Source organism: Colletotrichum karsti, assembly GCF_011947395.1.
Source record: "Colletotrichum karsti strain CkLH20 chromosome Unknown Scaffold2, whole genome shotgun sequence".
NCBI lineage: Eukaryota > Fungi > Ascomycota > Sordariomycetes > Glomerellales > Glomerellaceae > Colletotrichum > Colletotrichum karsti.
This window is the reverse complement of record NW_024065902.1, coordinates 1,025,459-1,049,906: the sequence shown is the minus strand read 5'-3', so window position 1 is coordinate 1,049,906 and position 24,448 is coordinate 1,025,459. Positions and strand designations below refer to the sequence as shown.

Genomic DNA, 24,448 nt, shown 5'->3' with positions numbered 1-24,448 from the left:
GATGAGGGCAATATCGTTGATCTCACTGAAATCGGGGAGTAATTCATGGATCTAGCAGGGAGGTGAATCCGGAGCTCCTGGCGGCCTTCAATAACCCAATACCCGATTCCCAAAGATGCCAAACCCTCATGACCGAGGTTTCTGAATCGCGCTTCGATCCGACGAAACGTCTCGAGGTAGTGAGTGCCTTTGAGCCTTGTGAGTAAGAAGGCGCAAAACTTGCATCCCACCTCAGCAGCCGCCTCGATTTCGTTGGTGTGTAGCAATCTCCCTATTTCCGATAATCCATACACTGGATTTGGCCAGTTGTCGAACAAGTTTCGGCATTTGAAGCAGAATCCGTCCTTGACATTTGCTGTCAGGCATAAGCGTCGCACCTCATTGTTGACGTATCCTTCATCAAGCGTATCGGACTTGACTTGCTGAATAAGATCCGAGTCGGCTTGGAGGTCCCGATCTGAAGCTGCAAGATAGGCGTCGAGCCATTCACGTAGCTCAAGCGACATACTGCATCTGTAGCGAGCACCTTGTGCAGTGGTTCGAGAAGCGAATCCGGCGGATAGATGGTAGAAGTTGGTTCCGACGCGTAGATAGCCCGATGAAAAGCAAAAGGTTCGATTATGCTTAAGAACTAGCCTTTGTTGCTTTGCAGCCTTACTGACGGTGATATTCCCCCCCCTCCATGTCGAAATGCCCCTCAAAGCCATCTGCCAGTAAGCCCAATGAAATCGCACGTAGGCTATGCGTTATGTTAAGCCAACTGGACCAACTGCATGCCAAGCTGGCGAATACGGTCCAATCAGGCCAAGAATGAGCCAGGCAGCTCACGTCCAGCGTCGCCGAATGAGTGTGACAAAATTGCATATGTCTTGACCAGTTTAGCCCCCTCACTTTCTCAGCACCACACTTCTTATTCAACCGGCGTTTTCTTCATTACCGTCAATTGAAAGCCAAGCAAACAATGTAAATAAATTTATTCCAACTTCATGTTAACTCAGCAAACAATGGCTCGAAACTCCTGGTCATTCTGCACGACGTGGAACATTAAATTTGGTGCGGTTGTTCATAACATTATGCTAGTCGCTAGACTCGGGCAACTGAACAGAGTCCTCGACCTTAAATATAGCCGATTCATTTGATAAGAACTTCAACTTCGCACTCATGGCATTGTTAATACCTCTACTTAGGGGCCCATCACCAAGGGGATCGTAGAGAGAAGAATGTTTATACGCGACTTAGGTGCATCATGACGGCATCTTATCGGGAGCTGCCGTCTTATTTAGTGATTCTGTCACAGATACCGAGTGTCTTACGCAAAGCGACGCGTCTTATCCATGTGTCAAATCCACTGACGGATTCTGGCTGGCAAGTCGTTGCCACTGTGTTGGGTTGAGAATGACAATGTCAAAAGCAAGTAGTCGATAGTGATACACTCAAGCGAAGACTCCAGGCCACAAGTGCATGAAAACAATGGAATTACTTTTTGGGTATCCTCGGCCGTGAAATTCTCCGACCGTGATGCGGAGCGAAAGCAAACTCACGGGCTGACTATGAGTTGGGGAGGACATCCAAGAGACATCCTCAGCTGTGAAGCTGCTTGCGTCAAACCGACATGATTACTCGCAAGACCATACTTGCAGTTTGATCGAGAGTTAGCGTTTGCCAAACGTCTCGTTCACATGGTCCTGCCATGTATACTGGCACAGTCCAGCCTGGACGGATGCCTTGAGGCTGGCTGTTCAGTTCAATATGGCTCCTACTCTAGGCTTCCCGTACAAATCTTAGAGCCCTGCAATTGCGTATGAGCTCTAAAATATTGAGTGAACGCACCCAAAGTGAGCATCTCACGAGCCCACCAGACATCAATGTGCGAAAGCAGATCTCATAAGCTCATTGACATGGTATATATCTCCAAGACGACTCAGCAGACTTTCGTAGATCTTATAAACGTGTCTCTACCACGTGGTGAGATTTCACACGCATTACCGCCTATAGCAGTACCAACGACATCAGACGAAGCCCATCATCGAGTAACCTCATTCACGAAGACGTTATTATCGCCTTGATTAACTGATATGCTCAGCCCGTATCTAATTGCAAGTGACTCAAAATGCCTATATAATCCTCCGTATTGTCTCGGAGGCTCAACTCAAAGGTGGACAGAGCGAACTGGGGTAGATCGTTGTTGTACAAACTCACGGAATCCAGAGAGTCGCACCTCAACCCAAACAGCATATTTTAGTGAGTGAATCGTTTCGTCATATATCTCACTCTTCCTCTCCCATCATCTCCGGCCGGAGGATCTCCTAGAATAAACAGCAGAGATATGCCTTGCGACATGCGCGCCACCTCCTCAGCCTCCAGGTTCTATCACCAAGACTAACAACATTCGACGGAGACACTTCGTTCATTGGAGCCTTGAATTTGGCGTGAAAACTTTTCAGTAGGCTACGGGACCCTTTTATACAGACGAAGAAGACACAAACTTTTAGTTTCAGTCGGTACGCACCCACCTCCATGTCAAACTTTCGAGAATTCACCATCAAGTGACCCATCTGAGAACTATAAAAAGGACCTCACATCCCAGTTTCTCAAATCGCATGGCTGGTTCATGAAGAACACAAAGGAGATTGACCCGGAAGCTTCCGACTTCTCTCCTCGCTCAGGCCGTCAAGAGTCACACACCCGCACCAGACCACACCGGCACGCCTCCTCAGGTTACTCGCCTTCTCCCACCATCTCTTCCTTTCTTGAATTATCCTTTGGAATAACACCAAAGAGCAACAAGTCACAACCACCACTATGAGGTCAAAGAGATGGACGAGGGACCATGAGGGTCAGCGGAGTACCATCAGAGTATCCCTGCCCGGAAAACCCGACTTGAAATATAATTGAGGCAAAATCATGGCCCATGAAAAGAAGTGGAAAGAACGCAGCAACTTCAGAAGCCTTTGAAACAACTAAGACATGGACCCTTACCAGCGCCCCGAAAGATAGACATATGTCCACGCCCTTCCGTAGTCATCAACCTCTCCACAAGCGGATGATGACCAACAAGTTCATCACGACGAATGGGTACCATCACTACATCAACAAATACCCAGGACCTGTCTCGGCAAAGGTCTATGCTATACCTAAGAAGACTAAAACCATTCACCCGTCGTCTCCCCGTCTTCGTCGCTACCTATCCGTCCCTTCTCACGACGTATTCCACAGAATACCACCTCAAGCACAACGCCCGCAATCACCTCAGAAAACACCGTTCCACCTGGAGATAACCAAATGGAGAAAATCATGGCCCAGCCTCCGTAAAGTGCATTGAAGAAAGAGACCGCATGGCTGAGCTCATTCTACATTCCCAAGCTATCTAGAGCGGTTATATAGGATTACCACACACAACCCCAAGAAGGCTATGCTCCCAAATCATCACCCCAGACGCGCCAGCCGCGCGCGAACCATCGGAAGACAGCGTGATTGTCTTAGAAAGCACAATACACGAACCTCGGGAGCGACAGAGTCTGGTACGTAAACAATAACCACGACGTTGGTCCTAATGCCCAGCAGATGGTCTCAAGCTCCCAGCTTATGAGATTAACTGCATCTCGTTTGGCTGCTCCTTGTAGATGGCTATCAATTTGCGAGGGGCGGCGAGGATGGTTTAAAGCACGCATGAGAGTCGAGATCACTTACATTCTCTTACTTCGTCATGAGCCATCGTCTCTCGTCTCTCTTTTCGTCCATGTATTATACAGAATACACTCACCCACCAAAGACGCCTTCGTAACGCCATCTGGCAGCATCAAGTTCACGCGGACTACTGGATCGCGGATGCACTGGCAATCAGGCAAGCTGGTGCACACAGCATCCCATTCCCGGGAAAGAGACACGAGAAACACTCACGAGGGGGACAATTAGATACTTTACCCTTCTCAGTTGGAAGAGCTGAGGAAAAGAGATTTTGAGGGTACACGTCTCTTAGGAGTGGTCTTTCCATGAAGTTGACGGCTGGCGGTTACCTCCGCGTTGAATTACTCAGCCGAGCCTTCATAGAACCCGACATATGTCCCTCATGTCGGTCATCACGAAGGTTGGGGGAGCTTACGCAGATGGATAGTAATCACGTCGCTGATTCCACCAGACTCCAGCAACGCTGAGAAACCTACCCGGCGAAGAATCCAAGGTCGCAGACAACGCCACTCCCGTACGCACGACAATGCCGCGACCATCAGTCATTCGAGATGGTAGTCATTGGCGAAATTTCGAACTTCAGCCGTCGTAAAGGCTGTTCAAACCAGCTTCTCCATTCATCAGGGGTCCGAAGCCCAGCCTGGGGGTGGTAAGACCGTGGTCTGTCCACCCACGCGCCGTCATCCCACTCCATCCCACTCATCCGAACCGACCCCCAAATATCCAGCCGACCCCCAAAACCTTCTCCTCAGCCCAATCCCACGGCGCGTCAGATATGCCCAACATACGCCGAGTATTGCGGGATTTCCGGATTGAGATCGGCTACTCCTGCTGAAGGGGGGTCGTCGGTTAGCCCCGGAGGTGTCCTGAGTCCCAAGCGGAAGGCAAAATGTTGTTACGCGAGATATGCCGCCGTCATCTGAATGGCCGACTGGGAATTTTCTGAAGTAGAAAAAAATAAAGATGGTGTGTCGCCGGTGCGACTGCTGGATCTGCGGGGAGACTCCGGGGTAGACGCCCGGATGGACTGACACTGACCTGAAGAGTTTTTGGAGGAGGGCTCGTTTAACCTGACGAGTCAATGGCAATCCTTCTCATCAGGATTGGTCAGGTAACATGCCATCGGTCTCCTCACAGACCCGGCTAGGCTCCCGCCAGTGTAGGATGGTAGGATGGCAAGAAGTCCATGCAGCAGCAGATCATAGAGCTTCTTCGCGAGCGTGCCATTCCGCGCAAAGTCGTTGAACGACTTCCGACCCCAGAACTCTTCTACCCCAGACCGGATCATCGATCCAGAGCAAGACACGCGGCATCACACCCTGCAGATGCCGGGCGTGGTGTGATGGGAGCAGCCGCTCCGGTGCCGGCGACGACTCTTACCTAGCTCGCCGTCTGACCGGGATCGTCACTTTGCAGTCTCGACGAACACGCAGTTGAACGACAGTATGCTGAGTATCGACATGAGAGCTAATGTTCGATGATGTTCGCGGGCGCACATAAATGCAGCCGGTGCGGGGGAGGCTTTCTCTGACAGTTGTGTATGGCCGGTCGAAACGCGGAAAGATCACGAGGTCGTCGAAGTGGCTTTCGCAAAGACCTAGTTAGCACTTGCGTCGGCCTACGTTGGACTGGATGCCATAACTCGAACTCTTGCTACTCGCATCGTCTTCAAATTGATTCAGCGCATGATTTGATCGGGACAGGGAAAGCCGGAGAGCAAGTCTAGAACACTGTCGACAAACGTTCAGGGTGGTATCCGGGGCAGCAGTATGACTGCCGGGACTAATCAGCTAGGCCGAAGGGCATCAGCGTAGTACTCAACGGCGGATAGACTTTCTATCCGTGGTTGGCGTCCCGAGTGAAGCGAGTAACAAGGCTGGAGCAGTCGCACAGCAGATGAAACGTCGTTGAAGCCTGATGGAGAGACGTTGGATGAAGGTCTTGAGTAGGCGCGACATTGGAGTAGAGATTTTCCCTGCCGTTGTACGACAGAGCTGTTATTGCATCGCAATGAAGAGTCCTCCGACTTATCCGTATACAACACTGTCGAGCTCTGTTATCCTTAGTAATTCGGTCAGTTATCAGTTTATATCCAAATCAGCCACCTAGTCTGATAGCTGCGGTCCGAATCCAGGCATCTTTGGCGTTAAGAAGGACGCGTCGTAGCGAGTTGAAAAATGAAGCTGACTACGTGGCTGCCCAAAAAGGAGAGGCGAATACAACATGCCTCAATCACTAATTTTCTGTGTCGTCAATACGTAGTACTGTGGCCGCTTCCTTGCCACAGCCATCTGCTGCTTCTAGTGCCGTCTCTCTCGTGACAATGGCGTAATTCAAGAGGTGCGTGAGGCAGGCAAAGGAAGAAGGTATTCCAACCCAAAAGGCGGGATGGGGAGGGAAAGATAGTATTGCGTCAACACCTGTCGAACCTCCGCAGATTTGAAAGAACCAAATCCGGATAGCTGCATGTTTGCTGCAACTGTCTTTCCATCGTTAAGAGGGAAGTGAGGTCACCGAGGCCCTGAAGTGGTTCGAGATCATCGGTGCCATGTTTTCCGCTGGTCGAGAACCTTTCCAAACCCGACAATCAGGGTTGATGAGCGGCTAGCAGGGAAACATCCGCTTCGTAGTTCGGTGCAACTTCTTCTGGTGTGCTCTGACGATGCGGTTCCATGGGATGTCGACCGTGCACAAGTTGCTGAATGAGGACATTCATCTTCGCCTCAAATGATGCTCCCTGCCGTTGACCACTTGTGGTAAGGACAATCGCTCAGCAAACGACGGGTAGTAACCCGGAGAAAGGGCGATCAAGGGGCGGGAACTAAGAAACATTAGACGCCGGTTGATGTCGCCCTGATCGACGCCTCGACCATTGATTTGCAGTCAATCAAGGACATCCTCTGTCATGGCCTAATACACCCAACACGGGAGGCACATGCGGCCGTTTAGCACGGGGTATGCAAAGGACCTGAACCCATTCCGCGTGCCGCATGATCTGGGTCGCATATCCAAAGTCGATGAAGCAGGATGGTCGTGTGGTTCACACCACATCCCAAGGCTCCGGCATCGCCATCTGGCTGCCTTTCGGACTCGATTGAGATCTGGATGCCTGATATTTCGCGCCGCCAACTGCGGCCGTTGGGCCGCCAAAGACCCTGAATGTTCGAGCAAGATGATAGGAGCGGGACACGCTGTCCTACATAGCACAGTCATAGTTGGAGAGTCCAGCCAGAGACGACGAATATAGGCATGAGACAGCACGTGTTCGGCGTGCAAGGCCCTGTCGTGACCAGGGCCGACAATCGGGGTTGGTAACACGTGCGATCCAGCGAATCATCGTCTGACACACGGCCGCGATCCAGAGCCAAGATGAGCGCCGCCCGCATAGGCGGACGAACGTGCAGCGAAGTCAGCAGAAGGACGCTCTCCAGTCCAAGCAGATGCAGGTCGGTCTTTCTACTGCAAGGTTGTGAGACAGAGTTGTCTCAAGACCTTGCAGAAGGGTTAGCGAAAAGTGCTCTCTGTATTTTCGATGAGGGGGAAAGCTGGTCACGTCACACCGAATCGGCAGGCTGGAGAACCGGTGGTTGATTTCATCGTACTGCCTCAGCGATTGCGACTCGAAAATTGGAGCGCCCGAGTCGATTCCTCCCCTGGTGTTGGCAACACGTTGACGCGAAGTCAACAGGTGTTGCGGCGTCAACTGCGCCAGGACGAGCGATGACTGCGACGGAATGCGAAATGCAGCTGGGACCCGGATCCCAAGAACGCCCTGCCGAGTCGGAGTTGCAGGAACGATTGCCGGCAGAGCGAACAACGAAGCAGAGCGGGCTCAGGGGATTCATCGTGACAGGCAACAGCCAATGGAGGGAGGCATGCAGCCTCGAGTTAGATTCGTGGGGCTGGTTCGAGAGGTTGGGCATCAGCCAGGAGAAGGAGACAAGAAGAAGCGGTGATAGATTTGATGGAAAAGTGATATCGAGATAGCGACTGGGGCGGTGCAGCAAAATGCAATTCGTGACGGTGAGGGCGGCAGACTCGAATATCCCATCGTGAGCGAAACGGAACACACGGGGTGAGCGAGGTTTGTCCCACAGGTCTGGTAGGTTTCGCAAGACCTTTCGTGTGTCTTCGTAGTCAGCAGCGAGCAGACAGACAGTACGAGAGGCCCCCAAGCCCAAGAGGCGGTCGAGTGAAGCGTCCCACAGTCCAGCGCAGTGAGCCAACGTCATCCCGGGCCAGCTGAAGGTTGAAGGCGCTGTCTAAGACGATGGCATCGTGGGGAAGACGGCGTCATGTTGGCGGCTGGGTGTGGCTGACAATGGAGTTGTAGCTAAATTAGGGTACAGCAGGACGGGCCGTCGATGCAGGCGGAAGTCTTTCTTCCCATCATGGCAATACATGGACTGCGGCGCGTCTTGTGCTTCGTTCCATGATGGAGCCAGAGACACGATTAATTTGTCGGATTTGACTTTGATCAAAGGCGATGACAGCGGCAGCGGCAGCGGCAGCGTCAAGCACAGGCCGGCTGAGGAACCGAGGGACTGAGGGCTGTGCAAGTAAGCGCAGCAAAAGCGCAGTGGCGTGCTAGCGGGCATCGTGGGGTACAGAAGGCAGAGAGAGAGCTGGACGGAACAGGGTGTTGAGGGTCTGTTGTTGCGCTGTGTCGTTGCACACGATGTGTCATCCGTTTCCTCTGTGATCGACAAGGTGGGTAGTCGACTAGCACAGGGTCGGGGGATATGCCCTATGGATGGATATTGACGGCCATTCTAGAAGGCTAGATGGAGCAGATTGGGGGCGCTTGATGGTGACATGGCGGGTGTGACGATGGTACGCTGCTGTCTATTGGATTGGCGATACCTCTGAGGACGAAGGAGGGGCGAGTAAGGTAGGTGTACTGTGTATTCGTAGCGGTGGATTGTTCAGTTCCAGGTTGTGTGAGACGGAGTCGGACGGAGTGATGCCCTGTATGACGAAGGAGAATGAGGCACGTCGTAGCCAATGTAGAATAGAGAGGAGCCTGAAGACAGCGTTATTACACAGAACAGGACAGAGATAACGGAGTTGCCAGCGAATGGCAGAAATGACGGGGAACTATTGACAGCGAAGACGCCGAAGAGGAGGGAGGAGATTCTAGACGCACCTCGAAGTCTTGGGAAGTCGGCAGAGGAAGGCGGTGATGGAGGGGTAAGCGACGACGACGAGGGGAGTCCAGCCAGAGCGAGAGACGGCGAGGGAGAAAACGGTTGCCGATCATTTGATGCGACCTAACGGGATGGATCAATCAGAAGGCCACGACCAAAGAAGAGGCCGGGTTCTTGGAGACGGGAAAAATCTGAAGTTGGTAGGTCCAAATGGGCGATCCGCTGACTGGAATCCGATGGTCAGTTTCTTCGTTATTTCCCGGCAGGTGCTGCTGTCTTTCCTCGGCGCCTGCCCTGTTTGCTAAGTGACGGAAAGAGCGACCGCGACGGGTTGGATGTCGACTGACAAATTCGCACCACCTCATAATCAGGCTGAGGTCACCACCCAAGCCACAGCCCAGGTACGCGCCAGCCCAAGGGGTGAAAAGGCCCTGAAGCAGGGGCAAAATGCACTTTGGGCATTTCAGGCGGCCAGGCATCTCAAGCACCTCGATGTTTCGGTCATTGTTGGGATATCCAGTGGTTCAGAGCGCACTCGAGAAACCGCCTCGAGGTTGAGGTTGATTGATGCCTTGACGGTGAACAGCGCTCAGCCCCCAAAGGTCTTGTTGATAGAGAAGGGACAGAAACTTTGGTGCCTTGTTGAGGCAGCTTGAAGTTGACTTGGCATAGGAATCATCAAGCCGAGCTCTCCCGGTCAAGGACAAGACCTGAGGTGAGGTGGAATAAACTCTGGCCCAGCAGGAAAAGGATCCATTCCCGACCAGCCCGGTGGTAGCGGGAACTGAGGCAGGTGCAAACATGAACAACAGGCCACCACAGCGAATAAACCGCGAGACCGGTGGTGCCACGAGAGCTACCTTACTAAAAGTACGTACTGCGTTAAAATCGCTGTGGACGGTCTAGAAGTCGACAAATGCGACGTCGCGTTTATTCGTGGATTTCAACAGTACAGAGTCTGTACTCTACTCTCTACTCTGCACTAGGTCCTGTCCTCTGTGCGCTGCTACAAGCCAAGCTGTGCGAGACTTCCTCCCATCTTTTTCTTGCCTTTTCCCCCACACATGCCGTGCCATGTTTGAGTTGGCTGCCACCGCCTCAGTAAAAGGTTCTTTCCTGCCTTTTTACCTCTGAGGTAAATACTCACTTGACCGTATCAATTCTGTCAAGACCCTTCAGTGCCCTGACGTGTTCTTCCAGATACAATTGGAAGTCTTGGACCATGTCGCTCTCCACCGGACCAAGTCACCAGTCACGCAAACTCGCCGGCTGATGAAGCAACAGTGACTTGTCCGTGACTCTTCTACATCCCGCGAGCTCTCGACGTGGTAAAACGTCCACGAATGTCGGCTTCGCCCACGCATCCACATTCCCAAAGAGGCTTCGTCCGGTTTTCCACGCACCCTACCACACCCCGAGAATCCAGCCATTCGGATCCCGTCTGCCCCCCGTCCCATCCCATCCTTCAAGGGCCTGGGAGGGTATGTCTATGACGACGGTTCGGATTCGCAGTTGGCTACCTGTTGTACCTGCTGAGGCACGTCCATCCCGCCGCCGACTCAGCGTGCCATACCCAGAAGACTACTTCACTAAGGCACAGAAAAGAAGCCAAGCAGGGGATACACAAGAACGTCCAGGGCCTTCCCAGTCGACCGTTCAGTCGCACTGCTGCGACTGCGACTGCGACTGCGACGCTTCAGGCCGTCGCTACCGCTGCTTCGTACCTCTCCCATCTCCGATCCCCGTCCTCCTGGTCCCTGTTGTGCCGCTGGGCTGTCTATCAACCCACCCACCGTTAAGAACCAAACCACCTGCCACCCGACCTGTTTCCGTTACTCTCCGGGACCCATTCTCATCACCATTTTCATAATACCACTCACTGCAGCAGCAGCATTGCTGCCTTTTCTTCACTCTCGCCCTGTTGTCTGCCTCGTTACCTTATATTCCCACAAATGTACCTTTTGAACAACGCGTTTGTTTGCCATACATCTTCTTAATCATTCTCGACCAACGACATCCTCCAGCCACTGAGAACGCCTCGAAACAACTCACACCCCTGCTTCATCCAACCGCCCCCTCGCCCCGGCATCTCGACCTGACTCTGACTCCAGAAAAGGACCCTGGCCGCCAGTCAAACCGGTCATTGCCTAATTATTCACCAAACGCACAGTATTTCACGCCTATCATCCGCTCTATTAACCCCGGAGCCCAAGATACTTCGGATTTCTTTATCAGACCCGACCGCCTCTGGATATATGAAGTCTGGTCCCCTCCCTTGACTGTTCGACCATCCAAGGCAGCTACTCCGGACATCAACCAACACCAACCCACCTTCTCACACCTCCCCCTCCAACACAATGCCTCAGTCACATCGAAAATACAGCTCCAAGAGCTCGACAAGTAGTCGGGGCTCCGGAAGGAGCTGTGACTCGGTCGACTCTTACGAGACATATGAATCCCAAAGCACAACACCCACATCCTACTACGCGAGCACAGAAGCTTCAGTTAGGGAATCGAAGCCCCTCTCCAACAAGTTTCAACCCGTCTACGAGGAGGACATTTCCCCTTCGACTAGCAACTGCGCAAGGGATTCCGTCGACACTTTCGACTCGAGTATAGCTTCCGAGGACGACCTCCAGCTTCAGCGCGACATCGACATGGACAGCTTCGACGAGCACCAGGAGATCCCGCCTCTGCCCGTCTACTGCCGTGACATCGTCGATGACGTCCGCCCTTCCACACCGCAAGACTTCGCAAAGCTCTTCCCCTCCATGAACAGGTTATCTATTCGCCACGACGAGTTCACCCCGGACGGCAACATGAACCTGCGAGTCGACACCGTCGCTCCTGGCCGCCGCCCCTTCGCCATGCAGCTCTTCCACCTGCGCATGTACGACCTCAGCAAACGCGACTTTTCTCTGAGACGCTACTGTCGCGACTCGGGTCGTGAGGTTTGCAACTCCAAGCGCAAGTACATCGAGCCCGCCAGCGAGGAGCGCCCAACACTTCAGCGATCCTTGTCCAGCGCCATCAAGACATTATCACCCAGGAAAACTCTCTCGCGCACCAACTCTGGCGATCCCGCTCGCCCGCAGTCCAGCGCCTCATCCCAGGACGGCGACGAAGACCCCTCTGTCTACTTCAAACGCTCCAGCTCCTTTGACAACAAGGCCAAGACCCGACCCGTCCCAAGCAACACCATGAAGCTCGAGTTCTCCAACTACGCCCGCGTAGACGTCTCGCGCCGCGGCGGCAAGAACAACAAGCGCTACGAGTTCGAGTGGTGGGGTCACAAGTACCAGTGGAAGCGCGTCCTCGACAAGAACCTCGGCGTCGTCTCCTTCCACCTCGTCAAGGACGGCAACACCGCCGCCAACGCCGCCATCGCGCACATCGTCCCCGAGACCCGCGCCCCCAACCAGGTCTACGACGACGAGAGCGCCGGCGGCTGGGTGCCCCCCTGCCACATGTGGATCAGCGATCGCAGCATCATCGAGGCCGTCACCGACGTCGCCGATGTCATCGTCGCCACCGGCCTCATGGCTCTCGTCGACGACTGCATCAAGGACCGCTGGCAAGTCAAGAAGACGCAGGGCCCTCGCTCCTTCGTGCAGCACTTCTTCCAGCGCCGCTCGTCGGATCAGTCGAGCCCGCTGCGACACCGCCCCATCTCGACCTACTGAGACAAACCGTCCTCAGCTAGTCACTTTCAACGCTTTTTACTGTCTGTTTCCTCAATCGGAGCTGCCTCTGGCATGGACAAAATCGCATCAACCGGCAACAAAACCAAAACGGCGCCGCCCACAATTGACGAATAACGACCATCTCCCACGCTACATCGTCTTGTCACATTTTCATTTTCACATTTCATCAAATCTCAGCATCTTTGAAGCGCAGCTCTCAATTCACAAATCTAAAGACTTATCAACTATCACATTTATTCACCGAAACAAAAAAGCGGATGGAAATCAGGACATAGCTTACAGACGAAAGCTACACAACAGCAGCAGCACCAGCACCAGCACATACAGACACGCACAAAGAGACGGGACATTATTGGAAATCTCACGCCTATACCGGATATCAGTATCCAGAGGGCGTGTAGTCGGATTGGAAGAACGGCGTTTTAGGGTGTAACAAATCTGTCTTATCATTCTTCACTGTATCCATCAGGCGCGGAGTCAAACGGGAATGGGCATTATTGGGAGTGATGGGATGGGAATCTCGGGATTCTCCCTCTCGTCGGTGGATTATTATTGGGCTTGTACGAAATGAACCGGACGTGGAAACAAACCACTGATTCCGGATTGAATGAATGAATAACATCAACGCCGCTGCGCATCATCGCATGCAAAACACCATCAATCTGCTCCTTCGCTCCTATCAATGCTTTCGCTTTCAAGTTACAAATGATGAATCCCGATGACGATTGACAAACATGACACAATTTTGCAACTCCCAGAGACGAAAGACTTCCTGGATGGGAATAGGCCAGAAAAAAAAGAAGAAAAAAAGATCGACCTGGAACACAACAGTGCAAATCGTCGTCGCAGAACGCCGTCAATGTCGTACCACCACCCAAGACCCCCGCCCTCCCGCGATGCTGCACCCCGGGCCCGGCCCACCCCCAAACGCCATCATCAGATGCCACGCGATGTTCATCGCTTGCGTCCCTTTTTTTTCTTGATAAACGTGTTTGTTTGATTACGTACGTATATATGTACGCTGCTCGCTGAAAACAAACACCGCGCTACAAACAAGCTTAGGTTTAAGTGGATTCGCTGCTGCTGCTGGTCGCGAAGCAGGGCCAACACAGCACACAGCACGCACCCACGAACACGATGGTCCCCCCTCCCCCCGCCGCCTGGCGTGACCCATGACGTCCTCCGGTCCGTCCCGCCGGTATCGTCGCGTTACCAACGGTTCTGTCGCGCCGCCCTCTGAAGCGGGGGATCCAGGTAGGGCGAGATGCTGGGCTACCTTACCCGGACGACAGGTGGGACCCGGGGACTGCGATTATGATGATGTGATGATCCATTTCATCAGACGTCAGGTCGGTTATCTGTGTTCGTGTCGGGCGATGACGGCATTCTGAGTTGTCGTATTACGCATCTTCCTTTGGGACCAGAGTGGGATGTCGCGCCGTGGGGTGCGGTTAAGGAGTATCCCTCAATCGTGAGGGTGGCGGCGGAAAAGAGCCTCAGTACTCCCCGAACGCGAAGAAATCATCCTTCTTCTCCCCAAACCAGCCGGCGAGGTCTAGCTTCATCAGAAGCCTCTCGACACCCCCCACTCTGCGGGGGACGTACTCGCCCTCTTCGCGCAGGACGCCCTCCTCGCCGCCCTCCTCCTCGTCCGCGAACGCGGCGGGGTCGGCCTCGAGGGACCTCAGCGCGGCAATGACCTCGCGGACGCCGTCCTTGACATGCTTCTCCACATCGCGGATGGCGGTACGGACGTCCGCTTCCTCGATCTCGAGGTCGACGAAGGCATCGACGACGCCGGCGTCGGCTTCGAGGTCCATGGATGTCCAGACGTCGTGGAGCCGCGTGGTTAGGGCGACGAGGTGGTCGGTGTGCGTCAGGAGGTTGTAGAGCGGGTCGGTGTAGGAGGGGAATGTCAGGAGGAGACGGGTCGAGAGGGCGCGGAGGTATGCTCTGTGAGCCGTGGCGAGGCTTTGGGGGTCGCGGGTTGGTGTCGTGTCTGGTTTTGGAGCGAGTCTGAGGTTTGATGTGCTTTGGGCGAGCCAAATATCGTCGTCGTCCTCGTCTTCTGACGCTTCTGCCGAGGGCGCTTTTGATTGAGACGTGGATGACGGAGTGGGCTCTGGCTTTTTCTCCCCCAAGGTCAGCCATTCCTGGAAACCGTCCCATAGGCCTGCGACAACCTCGGTCTGTAGGTATGCCTCCGTCTCGGAGAGGAAGAAGATTGCCGAGCTACAAGTAACCCAGGCGCTGCGTAGAGCATTTGAGCGAGATGTGTACCGTTGTCGGAGGAGCACCACTTTTGATCGACCAGCTCGGGTGCTTCCCGCCGGTGGTCCAGGGGGGGCCGGGTGGTGGCGGCGTAGAGATGTTATTTTCCACAGCTCGGTAAGACGGATATGCGCCCTGCGGATGGAGAGCAGGTATGAGTTGATCGTGGAGTAGATCTGGAGGTCTGACGAGGTGAGGAACATATCCAGAGGTGATGGGATCTGCATCGTCAGAACGACGGGTACGGAGAGCAGCAGATTGCGGAAAGGCGTCGTGGCCAACGTCTTGGTCGTCGGTTGCGACGTGCTCGCTTCGAGTTTCAGAGGCTTTGCGGGCTTGGATTTGGTGAGATTCAACCGAAGGAGTTCTCGTGCAATCTCAAGTCCCTCGTCTTCTTCTGCGTGCTGCCCCTGCATCAGACCCATCGCTCCCCATGTCTTAGCCAGAACGGCCGCGACCTCGCCCTCCTTGACCGCAAACGTGCCAACGCCCTCCCGCTTCTCGTAAGAGAGGTTGTCTGACCTCTTCCAGCGACTGCGGAGCTTCTCGTCGGCTTGCTGTGTCAAAGCCATGGCGAATTCGCCACGACCCAGAAGGAAGAACTCGCGCAGGACCTGAAGGGCCTCGACAACTTTGGTGAGTGGCAACAGCTTCAGCAATATCGTGCGCGAAAGCGTGAGACGGATAGATGTGATGGCGCGTGAGAAGCTGGCTGTGTCGAGCGGGTATGTCAAAGCCGACAACTCCTTCAATTGCGATGAAAGGTGATCCAGCCCTTGGAGGCCCGACTCAACGCTGCTCTTTACGCGAACATGGTTCAACGACCTCCCGATGAAGAGCATCGAAGACGCAGTCTTGGGCGTGACGAAATTGGGCAACAATGTCGGTACTGAGACATAGTCCTACCGAATATCAGTCACAACATTCCGCATCAAAGCTTCGTTCAACGTACCTGATCGCCGCCTTCTGCCTTTTGCACGAAAAAGTCACCCCCGCCGAAGGTGGGCAGCCGCCCGTAGAGAATCCAGGCAGAGACCTGCTTCAGCCATGCCGTCTCCGCTACTGATACCAGACTCATCGCCGTCCTCTCGATGTCCACGTAGCCGCTCTGCAACTCGCTTCTTAGCCGATCGATGAGCTGCGCGCCACGGCACGTCTGTCCCTGTTGTTTCCGCAGCATGAACTGCACAATCTCCCACAACCACTCCATCCTTCTCGTCCACTCGGAAAACTCGCCCATGACCGCCGTCAGAGGCACAATATTATAAGCCCCAACCAAGCTCGAATCCTTCCTCAAGATCGTCTCCTCGACTTCCAGGACCTTGCGCTGGAAGGCGGCCAGGTGGACGGACTGCACGGCGGTCGCGACGGCGCGGCATATCGTCGACGGGTGCTCGGCCGCGATGGGAGCTGTGTAGCTTTGCAGCTTGACGTGCAGGTCGCTGAGGTGCGCGGCGGTGCTCAGGAGCTCGCGTTCCGGGGGCGAGATTGCTGACGATGACAGCGCATCGGAGTCTGCAGCTTCGGTTCGGAGGAGAGGGGAGGGGTGCCCGGAGAGGGCGAGGAGGATTTCGTGGAGCATGGCTTCTTGGGTTCGTGGCCTAAGCTGGTGCTAGTCTTGCGATTGCCGGGACTGCAAGATTCGATTGTTAGTCAGGGAGGGTTCTGGGTCTTCTGATGTTGGTGACATGGGTTCAGGAGCGGAGGGGTTGGGAGCCTAAGAAGACGGGCGGCAGCAGCACATTTCGCGTTGAGGCGGCTTCTTGGACTTTGACTTTTCGCCAAAGTCGCGCAGAAGCAGGATGAAGGCGCCGAGAAGCTCGAAGCGGCACATTGAACTCGTCCGTCGATGGCGCGAGTAATCTGAGGGACTTGAAGCGCTGACTTCTTTTGGGGCGCGATGTGATGCGGGGCAGTTGGCAAGTAGCACCTCAGGTTGCAGCCAAGTTACAGGGCGATGTGATGGTTGGCAGATGAGATACCTTTTGGATGTTGTTTTCTGCACGAAAAAGGGCGATGTCCCGTCCCGTCGCACGAACCAGTAAATTCTCTTTTCCCGAAAAAAAAGAAACGAGTTATCCGAGCCACACAACGGAAATCGCAACGGGCTTTCAAGGAGGCTCCATGCTGGAGGGCCAGATCCCTTCCAATATCACGGTAGCGGCATTGATGGAATCGACATAAAGGAAGCGCGACTCGACGCGACGGACACCTCAGTCTAAAGTGGCTGCTCTGAGACCCGCGCTGCTTCCGGCAGGGCAGCTCTGTCAGCTGTGCACACGTGACAAGCATTTATGTCAAGCTTAGGTAAGTCCAGTAAGGTAGATAGATACCAGGCTGGCCCCGATGGCCCGGCCGCCGGCGCTCACTGTGGAACCCCTGATCCGTCCGGTGCCGTCTGACAGCTTACATTCCAGGCTTATCCCGACAACCTAGAGCCCCTACGGAAGTCAACGCACCAATAGTTCGTGAGAAAGTTACTTTTCATTACTGAATCCGGCTAAGCCTCTTCACCTGTTCTCGTTCTCGCACACAAGATGAAAGGATACGCAGCGCTCCGTCATTGCCTATCTTTGGCTACTAAATACATGGCGTAGAGGTATAAATATTCAGCGGTAGCGTCACCTACCTACCGTCTTCGCTATCCAAACATGCGTCTTTTTCTGTCTCTACTCATTGCAGCTTTCCAGAGGGCTTCTTACCGTTGCCCTCGTATGCCGTATATAAGCTTGTCGTGTCGCTCTGGTCGTCCCTACGAGCAAGAGGCTTCCCGTCTTCCAGCAGCCCGACAGTGTTGCCACCGTCTCCGCCGCCGACAATGACTTGGCCGCCACCCTTGACCTTTCCGACGACCATGCCCTTGGCAACGCTCTTCAGAATAGCTCTCCGGGAAACACCAGTCACGTCGATGTAAACCAGACCCACGTTCTTGAAGCCACCGCCGATGTTTCTTGACACTTGGCCGGCCTCAGCACCCCATCGATGCTCTACCATTTGCGACACGCTGGAGGATGTTCCCGTCAACAAATTGCGGCCGGCTTGGTCGAGACCGTCGGCAACGGTGTTGAAAGCCATCAAACTCCTGTTCAACAGACCAGGCTTGTAGCCCTCAATGGGGTTTCCGTCCTTGTCATATCCTCTGCCGCCGCCGTCCTTCTTTCTAGCAAGGGTGGCGCCCAAGTTCTGTGCAACTTTACCAATTTGGCCCACCGTCGTCGCCGACAGCCCAGCGGCAGTAGTGGTGAACTGGTTGATACGGCGGACGCGGTCGTGGGCGGCCGGCGTGAACGTCATTGCTCTCTCGTTGGACTTGGTCTTGGTCGTGAAGCTATCGGCTCCTGTCTGCAAACCCTTGGTGACCAAGTCGGATGAGGTGACGATCAGGCGGGACGCCTTGGAGGCATTCGAGACCAAGAACGACTTCTTGTAGGCCGGGTGCATGATCATTTCGCGATACTCCTGCGACACGGGCTGGACGGTAATGGCTTGGCTCTGGTCGGCAGGGAGGGTGATCTCCACCGGATCTGACATGCCATGTGAGTCAAGCTCGGCCGAGTAGCCGCCTGACTTACCTTTCGTGCCAGGCTTCACGCCCAGTTCCTCTTGGATTTGGTAGTTCTCGGCCAACTCTCCGATGACGCTACCGTCCTCCTCGTCGATCAGCACGATCCTGCCACCATTGTTGGAGCTGTGGGCACCCTGGGCGTAGGCCTGGCCCGGCTCGTAGTCGGCGGGGTTGTATGCGGGGAGGCCGTCCGCGGCAGCGGCTCTCGCTTTTGCGGACGAGGCGGCGGAGGGCATTGCGGCAGCGGGAGGGGCGCCCTTGGATGCGGAAGAGCCCTTTGGCGGGGGAGCTCGCTCGAGGAAAGCTGTGCATTGGGCCAGGATGGTCTCGAAGGTGTCTACGTCTTCTTGGAGTCCCTTCCGGCTGCCGGTGTCGGGGAACTCAAGCCGGGTGAAGGCACCGCTGTCCGGGCCAAGATCCCATCTCGGAATCAGGTAGCTCGCAGGCGGCTGGTGGTAGATCTGAGTTGTGGCGGGGAGAGGAAGATCGAGTTCGGGAGGTAGGTGGAGGTGGAGATAGAAATCCTCCGCGGGGGTCTCTCCGTTTGTGTCGGCGGCGAAGGGTGAGGATGTCGGCACCATCAACAACGACAAAGTCTGAGGACCGGCAGGTGTTAAGGACTCTTCCTTGCCGTTCGAAAGGTGGTATGCCTTGACGCCATTGATGGCGTACAAAAGCTTGGGGTCCTGTTTCCGAAGTCAGTATGGTTGTGATGGTGTCGTTTGGTGTTTTCGGTGCCGTACGTTGTGTCCCGAAGCCATGGTACTGTTCTTCTTGCGCAGAGCAAACGCGGGGTTGCTTGAAAGTTGGCCGCTTCAGATCAGGGTAATTCAGGTCTGGCCGTGCAAAACAACGACTGGGAAGCGCGGTGTCTCGGATTGCGACAGGCGCAAAACGTTCGAAATTGAGGGGTATCTAGGTGTGAAAGCGCCGGCGCGGGGTGTTTGAGGTCGATGTTTTGTGAAGCCGGGAGGATTATTCAGAGGTACGATGGAGGAAGGACTGCAGGTCGGTGGTAGGTTAAGGCAAGGTACGTTAAGCGATGAGGGAAAGGTGACGAGGAGCAGAGACGACTATTATTCGCCGCGCGAAGATCTGTGAGACTTGTGACGACTTTTTGAAGGGTGTGTGTGGTGTGGTGTGGTGTGGTGACGGAGCCTTCTGGTTGGATTGGATGGTATTGAAACAGCTTGCATTGGCGCTTAAGCCGGTGCTGTCTCTTTCTTTAGTCGCCGGCTGTCACTGCTTCCTCGCTCACTCACTCGCAGCTTCCAGGTTGTTGGTGCTCGAGAGGCCTCTCAGCGGCGAGCTATCCGACGTCATTGGATGTGGACATGTTCCAGGTATTCCCCAGTCTCGGTCCCTTGTTGCACAGTCCACTTCCACCGACTTAAGCTCTAATCAGCATCGCACCACGCACTCAGTAAAGTTGCGATAAACGGGACGACATCGATATTGACGGGCCCCTTTTGCCCCTCACCTCAGTGTCCAGCATCGGTGTTCGTTGCGTTTGGGGTTCCAGTTGCTTGCACAGCCACTCTTCAAACAAGACGAGTGGTGAAGAAGCTGAGGTCCGACCATATTCGTTAGGGTCCTCTTAGGTTCCTGGAGTCCTCTCGGCAGCTGTCACTGCACTGACACACCCCCATGTGTTTTCTGGCGCGCCCCACTTTCTCCGGCTCTAAAACCGCTGTGAAGGACAGCTTAAAGGTACGTATCCCTCCTCCAATTCCCTCGCTACCAGCCCACCGTCGTCATCTTTTGCCATTCAACGGCCAAAAGAACGGTTGAGACACGTCCATCACCTGTGCCATGGTCCAGACCTGTCTCTGATCGGCATGCTATTCGCCTTTCCGGCCAGGGAAGCTATCAGGCTCGGGGGCGAATTCGCGAGAGCTTTGGCAAGAGCTCGGTCGAGTCAATTTAATCGTCCCGGCAAGCAATTTTCGAGGTGGGCAGTGTAAGTCACGAATACGGGGCCATTTGACTGAATGCTCCGGAGCCAAGATCAAATCATTCTCACATGGAAGACCCTCGATATTTCCACTTCCAGGTTGTGACTGGACATTCTCCACACAACAAGTCCGGCGCCTTTTGATAGCTAGTAGCCTACCTTCGTCAACAGCCTCCTCATCCAACAGTCTCGGCACATGGCGATGGCGCAGCTGACTACTAAGTTCAGCCTCGCCGCATGAAGGACAAGCTGTCCATTCTCCTCTCAGAACGCGCGTCGAGGCTTGCGCATCGCGTCTTGGCATCTCCGACTGTCTCTCGGGCGAGACTTCCCCGATATCTCTGGACCGATTGCGTGGCCAATATGATACAGCGTACAACAACACCTGAGAGGAAAGCAACGCGCAACTGCCGTTCACTTACCTGAGAAGATCCGATGTCCTAACAGCCAAAGCTCGACTTCGCCACTACCCCAAACTGTGGCTTGCTCGTGTGTAATCTGTCTCGTTCAAGACACTAACGACATCGTCGCAAACTTTGTTTTGCAGCTTAAGTCGACCTCGAATTTGCCTACTGCAGAGGCTTCTTCAAATCTCCTCAAAATTCACATGAATTGATTGATCGGATAGTTACTGCAAATGGGCATCTGCCTCATCCATGCCATTTTACGGCATACTCAACTGACTCAGTCATGAACAAATGACTGGATTCTGATCAGTATTGGAACTCTTGATGGCAATGGTATCGTCACGCAAATCACATTCACCAACAGAACTCCTTCACCCTTTAGATTCTCTACACAGCATGTTTCCTGGCACACCGCTGAGTTTTTAATTCCCGTCCCTTCGTTTTTTCATCTAAGCAACGTGACAACCATGCCTGGGTGGTATTGAGAAGAAACTATAAAAGTAGAAGTTGTAGGACCAGCTGCATGTCTTTCGCCATCGTGGACTTGTAGGGCCTTTCAAGCGATCGAGAAAATGACATTCTGGTTTCTCGAGATGGCTGTTCGTAATTGCTGAAAAACACGACACGGCGGCCAGATGGGGCCGCTGCGGAGGTCGTTCACTTCGACGTATACATACAAGACGATGATGGCCGACGATGATTAAAGCGATTAGACGACAACCTGAAGCTCTCAATTGCTAATATGGACTTTTATGCACTTTCCCTGGCGATGCTGATGCAAGGTATCACGACATTGCGTTCGCGAAGAAACCCGGTTACATCGTGCCGGCGTCATTGAAGATGTCGAACTCACCATAGTCTTTTTATATCCTAGGACAATCGATATCCTGGCGCGTTGTTTGCTCCTCAAATCTTTCATGAGTTGTCTTATGTCATAGTTCTGTGTATGCTGGGTTGCGAAGAGTCACAGGCATGCAAAGTCGATCTGCTATGTAGCCATGTTTTCTGATGTACCGGTCATCCTATGGCTAATTTGCAGCCATCGGGAGATCATCTATAACATGATAAACATGTAAAAACCCCGAAGAACTGTGTTGCAAATAAGCCGGGCATGAGCTTTGGTCGGGTCGACTTGATAGCTGGAAAGAAGGTGCTGGTAGCCATGCTAGGCCTCTCGAGCCAGCCGTCTAGAAAACTCGACCAGGCTTCGACTTCACTACCCATGCCTCGTTGGGTATGGCGAGATATCAGTGACCAGATTATAAGGGTGGCTGCATTGTGTTGCGCGGCATATTGCATTTGTTCACTACCTATGCATCTGGTTGTAAGTAGCCTGCAACTTTTGTTCTTTAACCTGACATGGGGAAATTCTATGTACCTAGTCTACGTCTTTTAACTCGATGCCGCCCTTCGTTCAAACCTCTCTCGTCAGGGGAAGTGTGAACAACCCCATCACCCACCAACTCCACATCATGAACGACAGACGGTCCTTCTTCGCCTCCCTACAACATAGCACTCTAGCAGCCATGCAGACACCAGAAACGAAGACAATAACCTGAGCAAGAAACACTGAGCTCCAGTACCACGGACAAATGAGAGACCAGAACACCACCCCAAAGGCCACACTCAACCTCGTGAACTCGTCCCCAAGAACCACGGGAAAGGTATGTCTCTCACGCGCCTTATCCCCTTCAAAGTCCTTCAAGTCCTGAATCTGAATCGTCGTGCCCACCACCAACCCCAGCAGACTCAACCAAGCATACGTCGCCGGCAAGATCTCGCCGGGCCCGACCCCCGCCGCAAGCTTCAGCGCCGCGACTCCGTACACCGGATACGCCAGCCCGTTGATGACCTGCCTGATGAAGAAGTGCTCGTCCGCGCCGCCCAGGTCGTTGTAGTACGAGCTCGCGCAGATACAAGCCAACGTCTCGGTGCCCACGCCGAGCTGGAACCCGACGCCGAGTGTCAGCGGGATGACGCCGAGGAGCAGGTGCTTGGCCTGGGAGGCCGAGATGCGGCCCGCTGCGATCGGGCGCCACGGCTTGTTCATGGAGTCTTCGAGGACGCCTGCCGGATCGCGCTGGTTGGCGACGGAGAGGACGAGGATGTTGAGCCAGAGCCAGAGAATGAAGCGGGGGAGGTTGGAGAGGATGGTTACGGCGGAGGCCGCGGTCGTTGTCAATGGCGTCCCGACAACGGCCGTGAGGATGCCCAGGGCCATGATTGGGATGAGCATCGTCCTGATGTCGCTGAAGGTGAAGAGCCATAGTGTGTGTAAGTGGTAGCGTAGGGTCGTGAGGGTGTGCGCAACTTCGTGAAACCGAGACTCCAAGCTAGTATGCTTGATGGAAGGAGATGTTGACAACATGATGACTGTCCTTGCCCTGAGCCACAGCTCCGGATGAAGACGAACCTAAGGTATAAGATGTTGGATAAAACGACTGACACAGGAAACAAAATCTTTCGATTCGAGAGATACAGGTTTATATGTGGTATGGTGCGAGAAACGATTGAGTTATGATTGAGGTATTCCTGTCCGTTTTTTTAAACCGCGAACAGATACTGTATAATTGTTACCTGCCGCTCGTGTTGACTGCCTTAGTGCCGGATAACCGTTTATCGCGGCTGGTATCGCGGTAAATTCTTGGTGTTTAGACACTAACACCGATTAAGGGACCAGCTCAGCTGGCTTCGAGGTTTCAGCTCCCACGAGGACACCACGCGCATCGCAAGCCCCGAGAGATGCTAGTGCATTGTGGCGGCCCGGTTCGCTGCTGAAATGCAGCTATATATATGTATCCGCCGTCGGCGCTCCCGAGCGCTTCGCTGTCCCAGTCCCACGGAAGAGGAACGTGTCAAATGCCCAAAGGTCCTGACGTGTCCGAGAAGGCGACGACGATGGGTAGCCTATCATCCTGCCGGAACGCCACCCGCTCGCCACGTCGAGGTCGACGGATACGCGAGCCTCTTTTTTTGGCGAGGTCGCAGGTCAGAGCATCGTGCTCAGTTTCTCGAAGATGATGATTGCCAATCCAATGGTACACTCCACCGCGATTACCTTGGCGACAGGCCTGGACGTATTATCGAGGTATCCGGTCAGGGTAATCCAGGGGATGAGAATGACTATGGCAGGCGACAGTAACCATTGAGGAGTCGACATGATCTGTCCGCCCGGCCGAAACCCGAGCCATGACAAGACCGGGATGGCGCAGTACTCCTTCATGAACCGGCAGCTCTCCCAGTGCACGGTAGGCCAGGTATACAGCGTGATGAAGAAGGCCGTGTGCTCCACGAGCTGTTTCCATGTCGGTCGTCTCTTCTTGTGGTTTTGGGAATCGTTGACGATGTTGTCTTCCCGAGGTGTGGCATCGGTGTCTTCTGCCTTCGAGATTTGTGAGGTTGTTCCGTTGTCGGCAGCGGACGACGCCCACGTGTCCCAGATGACCTTGCAGATGGCGATGTAGACCAAGGTGTACTTTGCTTGTTGGTTGAAGTCTTCCAGGAGAGCGCGGACGGGCTCGAGAAAGCGGATGAGCGACGTCGCTGCGGTGCGGGCGGCTTCTGCGGCGTCGATGGCCCCGTAGGCATCGGTAAGGTTGTCTCTGAATGAAGACCACATCTCGGCTGGACCTTGTTGCTTTTCGAAGGATGGGGAAATTTTCAAACCGAGAAAGCGTTGTGAAGGGTGCCTTCTCTATTTAACCTCAGGGGAA

General features: G+C 54.2%; 4 protein-coding genes across 4 annotated transcripts; 1 reads left to right on the top strand and 3 right to left on the bottom strand.

The window, feature by feature from the left end:
- Positions 1-11,191: 11,191 nt before the first annotated feature.
- Positions 11,192-12,517, top strand: CkaCkLH20_00857 (uncharacterized protein; the record flags this gene model as incomplete). Its single annotated transcript, XM_038883577.1, has 1 exon — positions 11,192-12,517. The coding sequence occupies one exon, from the start codon at positions 11,192-11,194 to the stop codon at positions 12,515-12,517; it is 1,326 nt and encodes a 441-aa protein (XP_038751172.1).
- Positions 12,518-14,034: 1,517 nt separating this feature from the next.
- CkaCkLH20_00856 (gamma-tubulin complex component) lies at positions 14,035-16,391 on the bottom strand (the record flags this gene model as incomplete). The annotated part of the gene is made up of 2 exons (XM_038883576.1): positions 14,035-15,711; positions 15,762-16,391. 2 exons carry the CDS (start codon positions 16,389-16,391, stop codon positions 14,035-14,037), a joined length of 2,307 nt encoding a protein of 768 aa, XP_038751171.1.
- A 1,091-nt stretch (positions 16,392-17,482) lies between these two features.
- Positions 17,483-23,103, bottom strand: CkaCkLH20_00855 (uncharacterized protein; the record flags this gene model as incomplete). Its single annotated transcript, XM_038883575.1, has 3 exons — positions 17,483-19,060; positions 19,118-19,187; positions 22,196-23,103. The coding sequence occupies 3 exons, from the start codon at positions 23,101-23,103 to the stop codon at positions 17,483-17,485; spliced, it is 2,556 nt and encodes an 851-aa protein (XP_038751170.1).
- A 621-nt stretch (positions 23,104-23,724) lies between these two features.
- Positions 23,725-24,354, bottom strand: CkaCkLH20_00854 (uncharacterized protein; the record flags this gene model as incomplete). The annotated part of the gene is made up of 1 exon (XM_038883574.1): positions 23,725-24,354. One exon carries the CDS (start codon positions 24,352-24,354, stop codon positions 23,725-23,727), a length of 630 nt encoding a protein of 209 aa, XP_038751169.1.
- Between the last annotated feature and the right edge of the window lie 94 nt (positions 24,355-24,448).